The sequence below is a fragment of the Labrus bergylta genome, chromosome 14, assembly GCF_963930695.1.
Source record: "Labrus bergylta chromosome 14, fLabBer1.1, whole genome shotgun sequence".
NCBI classification, from domain to species: domain Eukaryota; kingdom Metazoa; phylum Chordata; class Actinopteri; order Labriformes; family Labridae; genus Labrus; species Labrus bergylta.
This window is the reverse complement of record NC_089208.1, coordinates 28904192-28910059: the sequence shown is the minus strand read 5'-3', so window position 1 is coordinate 28910059 and position 5868 is coordinate 28904192. Positions and strand designations below refer to the sequence as shown.

General features: G+C 41.4%; 1 protein-coding gene across 2 annotated transcripts in view; it reads left to right on the top strand.

Annotated features, from left to right (window-relative positions):
• The first annotated feature begins 4125 nt into the window (after nt 1-4125).
• alcama (activated leukocyte cell adhesion molecule a) overlaps nt 4126-5868 on the top strand; it is a 36064-nt gene continuing 34321 nt past the window's right edge. Inside the window, exon 1 of one of the 2 annotated variants that reach the window (XM_020646074.3) lies at nt 4126-4384. In XM_020646074.3, the coding sequence (XP_020501730.1) occupies nt 4321-4384 (64 nt within the window). In that variant the 5' untranslated portion in view covers nt 4126-4320. The remainder of the gene's footprint in view (nt 4385-5868) is intronic. The other variant, XM_020646075.3, reaches the window with a different exon arrangement.

The following is a 5868-nucleotide window of genomic DNA, read 5'->3' as shown; positions in this document are numbered from 1 at the left end:
CTGTCTTGTTGACTCTTTCATCCTTCTACTCTGGGTGCCTTCTTTGTGCTGAAACAGCATGAGGCAGATGTTACCAGCAGCCAATCTGGGATCACAGAACTAGTCTCTTGGCTCCTTTTATGACAGTTGTCTCTCTAAAGCTACTGTTAACTATGACCACACACTGATAGCTACACACACATCTACCTTTTAAGAATGCATAAATGCAGAGTTGAAGTCTCATTGGTCACTGTCCTTTTACATAATATTCTAATTATCGTCACATAAATGTGCAGAGCCAGAATAAGTGCAGTAAGTCACGACTTTGCTTCAACTGAGTATGATGTCTTTCCAACAGCTTTAAACCTTTTGATCTGCAGTCACATGTAAAGACACAAAGAAGGATGTATGAGTTTGATCTCTGTCAATTAATACAAGAGACATTTTCTTCATGTTTATTTGGATTAGGAATGTGAACAGTGTCAGAGAATGAACAGTATGTTGAACATTTAACTACAGTCCTAAACTCCTATAGATAAAGGTTATAAAACTCAAATATTCTATAGAATTCTGACCTGATTACATCCAATGTATTTGATGTTTGTCAAACAGAACACACACATGTAAAAAACCTTCCAAGTTCTATCATGTCTGAAGGATGTCATTAAGTAATGTAAGGAGGAAACACTTTTTTGTTACAGAGGGTAGAGCTTGTGATGTACTCAGCACCCCATCATGAACGTGCTGCCGGTGAGTAACCACGCCTCCACCCACACACCTCACGCTGCCACACACATTCATTGACTCAAACGTTGCGTTCTTTAGGAGTATAGGCCTACGGCAGAAAATGATTGCATCGAATGGTCAGCTGACACTACATGTGTAGGCTAAGACATGAAAAGAGCAGTGGAAACGGTGGCCTTCTATAGGAAGTGACCTCATATAAGTCTTTGTAATAGACTATACTTCAAATACAAACCAGCAGAAAACGGACAAGCTCTAAACAAATGATTTGTTTGGTAGCATAATTCATCAAGAACACCACAGTTCTTTAACTAGTTTATAGTAGTTTGATTTTGAGGTAGAGCCACAGTGACCTCACTATGCCACTGAAGATAAACTCAGCCCGAACCCACAGCAGGGTTTTAGATCACCCTCTGTGTTTACCTCAGTGAGGTGTTAGATATATCTGTGAGGACATGAGCCAGTTGGTCTGCAGACTCTTTGAGCACACATCCAGGTGTATTGTCAGGAACTGCAGCTCTCTGGGGGTAGTCACTTCTCAGGGTCCGATGGACCTGTGCAACTGGATCCATGATTTCCTGACTGACCACTGCAGGGCGCTGTGCTGGGCCCTCTCCTGTTCTCCCTCTATACAGATGACTGCAAACCCTCCCACAACACCATCATTAACTCTGCAGACCACCCCATCGTGGTAGACTTTTACAATATGTTAGTATTATTATTTTTGTTTGTGTTTCATATTCTGCTGTTCCTGTGGCTGCTGCCATGGTGTCAGTCATTGAAAAGTTGTGCTGTAAGGAGGTTAGAAAGATTTCATGGATAGAACATGTCAGTCTGTCTAGACAAGACATTTAAATGATGTAGTCATTTTCATCAAGTTACTGCAACACAATATTTAATGCCAGGATGTTCCCTCTCGTGTCTAAAATCTCCTTTCTTGCCCTCCAGGTGGTTCCATAAGCGTGTGTAGTCACGTGAAAGTTATGAATTATTTAAAGATGTTTTCTGAAACTTTACCCCAACACAACAAATCTGAAAAGAGTTTACCATTTCATCCAAACGTATCAAATCTCTAACAAAAAGAAATGCAGCATTCTAAAGCACTTTCTCTCAAAACTGATCCTTTTCAGCAGAACCATGAACACAGCTAACATTTGATCCGACCAGAAAAATAGATATTTCTCAGAGCTTCAATTAAACACTTTGAATGAATGAATACAGACAACAGCCAAGATTTGTTGAATCTCAACAAAACAAAAGAATTGGTTCTGGGTGGTCCCAAAAATAACCTCCCTAACCCCCCTCTATTTAAACCACTTACGACTAACTGACAGGAGGTGGAGCAAGTGAGCCAGACTGTCTTAGACCAGTCTTTTGGACTACATTTACAACAAACCAGCAGAGACTCTACCTGCCGGGTAAACTAAGGAATTCAGAAAAGGTCAGCCAGTTCACCTTAAACAGAGTTTACTATTCAGTGATCATCATTGTTTCATGGTTTGAACATCTTACTGTCCCAGCTGTCCTATCAACAATATCAATATCTAACAAGTCTGTGATGGCTATAGCAGTTTGCAAAAAGATCCCTGTCACAACCAGGATACCAAGTACTACTGCTCTGATATACAGATTTGACCAGATATGATACATTTGGCACCAAGGGCACAGTACCCGGCACAATCAAGCAGCCACCTGTTGTGTTCAAAAATGAAGCCGATACAGAAATTCGAAATCCTGCAGTTCATCAAGTGTCCACATCAAAGTCAAAGTCAACTTTATTGTCAATTTCAAAATATGCCAGACATACAGTGGAATCGAAATTGCGTTTGTCTCCGTCCCACGGTGGAATACAACCAAAATAAGGTAAAATAAGATAAAATAAGATAAATAATATTTACAGTAATAAATTCTAAATAGTGCAAAATGTCCTCTGTCGCATACACACGCATTCAAAACGTCTGTTTTTACAGCAGAGATTAACATGTTTACAGCCTGGTTCAAAAATGAAGAAGGTCTGATTAGCTCATGTCTCGATCCGTAGGCCCTACACATTGTGCGGGGGTGAACTCATCCATTTAAGCTTTATAAAGGAAATGTTCCCGATAAGGAGAGTAGCTGATTGGCAGCTGGGCGCGGTGTAACGGTTTGTAAAGCGGCTTAAAACCCGTCTCAGTTTGGCCTCTCAGCCAGTTAGGTTGATCAAAAGTTTGAGCGAGACAGCATTTCCAGCATGAAGACCACCATTGATGGGACTCCAGCACCCCCTGCAGTAACAGTTGGGTGTCACCACTCAGACTTCATTTAATATTTACTGTATATGGTATCAACACAAGCAGAGACACAGAACCACTGGGATCCACAGCTAAGTATACAGGAACACTTAGAGCTTAGAAACGCCAAACAGCCTGGAGACCAGCACACAGTTTTTAAGTATTTTAATCCGGGTGTTTAGGAATCCTAATAACTACGCTGTATTTTATAAAATACACCCCTGTGTATCTGAATAGACGTCTGTCATTCAAATTTTTTTAATTTTTATTATAAATGTCAACTCGTAAAAAAATGTCAGAGATAACACATCGCGTGTTTATCAGAGAATAAAAAAAGATTTAAAAAATACACAATTTAATTAATCTTTGGTTACTTTTGTAACTCCTTTGGTTATTTCTGTTCAGCCTATTCTGGATATTTATATCACCGTGATGTGACTTCACAGAATGACTGTTACATGGTCTGAGAGTTTCACATTTCACAACTGCTTTCAGTTATTCATTTCTTTCTTTCTTTCTGTTTTTGCTGTTTAATTAATCAAATTAAGATCATGCTGTAGCCTGAATAAATAGGTAGTCTACTAATCACTTTATATTTAATAGTCTTTGTAAAGCTATACACTCTAACTGTATGCTACCTAAGTAGCAATGTTTTGTCTGCTAGTTCTTATTCAAATAGATAAGTAGATATGGTACCACTTAGGCTACAGCAACTTAATCATGTATGAATAGGCCATTATTACAGTCTATTTTATGTTTTCTATTTTATGTTTTCTAAGGCTAGCCATTTAACAAATTACATTTGTAGGAAATCCCCTAAGATACAGCGCTCTGAATCACACGGGGGATTCTTCTGATGAGTGTTCATTGACATTTCGAGAAAGAAGGTGGAGCAGTGTTGTGCTACCTTCACGTGTCCCTAATAAAGCTACGTTTATTGTCTAATAAAGCCGTAAGGTTGAAAACTAACCTACTATATCAAGCTTTTGGGCGAAAAATAAAGCGACTCATTGCTGTTGAATGTTAAAAAAATAAAAAATAAAAGACTTTGAAGGTGTTTCACTGTTCGCTGGGAGTTTCCATGTTTCCGACAGTCCTTGAGGGCGGCAGCAAAATCCCCGCGGAGCTTTCGCCTGTCCTCGCGCTTAGTTTCACCTGCGCTGCCTTCACTGACCGACGGACTTTGGTATGTTTCGGACTTTCCACGCCTCTTCACCATAAAAACGGAAGACATTACTCCGCCACATATTTGTACAGCTCGGAAGGACTTGCGCTCCACTTTTGTTGAAGCACAGTACAGGAGTGTACAAAGCCCGAGTGATACTTCATGAGGATGGATTCAGCTTGTTTCCTGTTACTGGCTTTCATTAGCGCCGGGACGCTGCCCCAAGGTAAGCCTGATTCAGCAATACGCTGGATACTGTGACAACGTTAAAGTAGAAGGCTACAACGTTACGTTTTAGAGAAGGCCTAGTCAAGACAATGTTAACACACGGATTGACTTTATTAGACCAGGGCTGCTCACCCTCATGAGCCTCTTACCCGTAATTCACACATACTCTGTGCACGCCGCGGTCCGTCAGCGCCACGGTTTTGCTCCGTCGGACGGCTCGCGCCCATTCACACTGGATCTGTTTCTGGGACGTCAGCGCAGCGGAGCGCACCCATGACACAAGATCCCGCGGGAATAAAGAGAAAAACACGCAAACAACATGTTGCTTTGTCCTTCTGAGGATGCATTGTTGTTAATTCGGTTCCTGTTTTGACGTCATGTTGATAAAGTGATGAAAAATACGATCGCGAGTCCGTATATTGTGTTTTATTTTGAAATTGACCGGATGCTCTGTGCGTTTCCTTGTCTGACTTCCTGTCCGGGCTGTCATATTCTGTCCAGCTTGACGCGAACTTGCAGCGTACTCCGGCGAAAATAGACTTGCTGCGTATTTGAAACTTGCAGAGCGCAGTGCCGTCGGTGGCTCGCGCCGGAGACGGACCGCAGCGCGCCCTGTGTGAACACAATGATTGGCTAGAGTGGCAGCTAAGTACAACGTAGTGCGCGGCGCTGATGGACCGCGGCGCGCACGGAGTATGTGTGAATTGGGCTTTAGGAGACAAACACAGCCCTCACACACACACACAACATTAAAAACTGTGAATTATGCAGACATGTAGAATATAAACTGTCAGGTTGTACTTTTTACTACCCTCCTTGTACATACACAATACATTCACAGTACTCTCTTATATACATGTTCTTATATTTAGGCCTACCTGTTTAGTGTTTTCACAAAAATGCCTTTCTATTAAAAACATTTTTTTCCACATGTACATATTTATATTTTATTAGGGTAGAGTTAGGGTTAGGGTTAGGGTTGCCAGATGCAATGGAATTTCGTTATTCTGTGTACCTGTCTGGTATAGAGGCTGGATGACAATAATGGAAAGAAAAAAAAGATGAGCTCTCTCACTGCATGTGTGGGAAAGTGAAACATCTGATAAGAGTGGTCCTTAAAGCACTTTTTTTGTTGTGGTTAAAGTTGCAACCTGGAATATTTGAAAAGACCCTCTGGACTAGTATGTGTTTCTGAGACTGATGGGGACTTGGGCTTCTTGTAGAGAAAACATTGACTGGTCAAATACTGAACCAGTGCTGAACCGACAAGGTCTTGTGTCATAATACAGGATAGGATAAGGTTTTTTATCACTAAGCTGTGTCTGACACCACACATCTTTCACAGATCACAGAGCTGCTCTTTGTCAGAGTGGCTGTAGGGCAGGTGGCCTGTGTGTGTGTGTGTGTGTGTGTGTGTGTGGTAGGAGGGTGGGGGATGATTTTCAGTTGACACACAGCTAGAGGCACATCTCCATCAGTTGA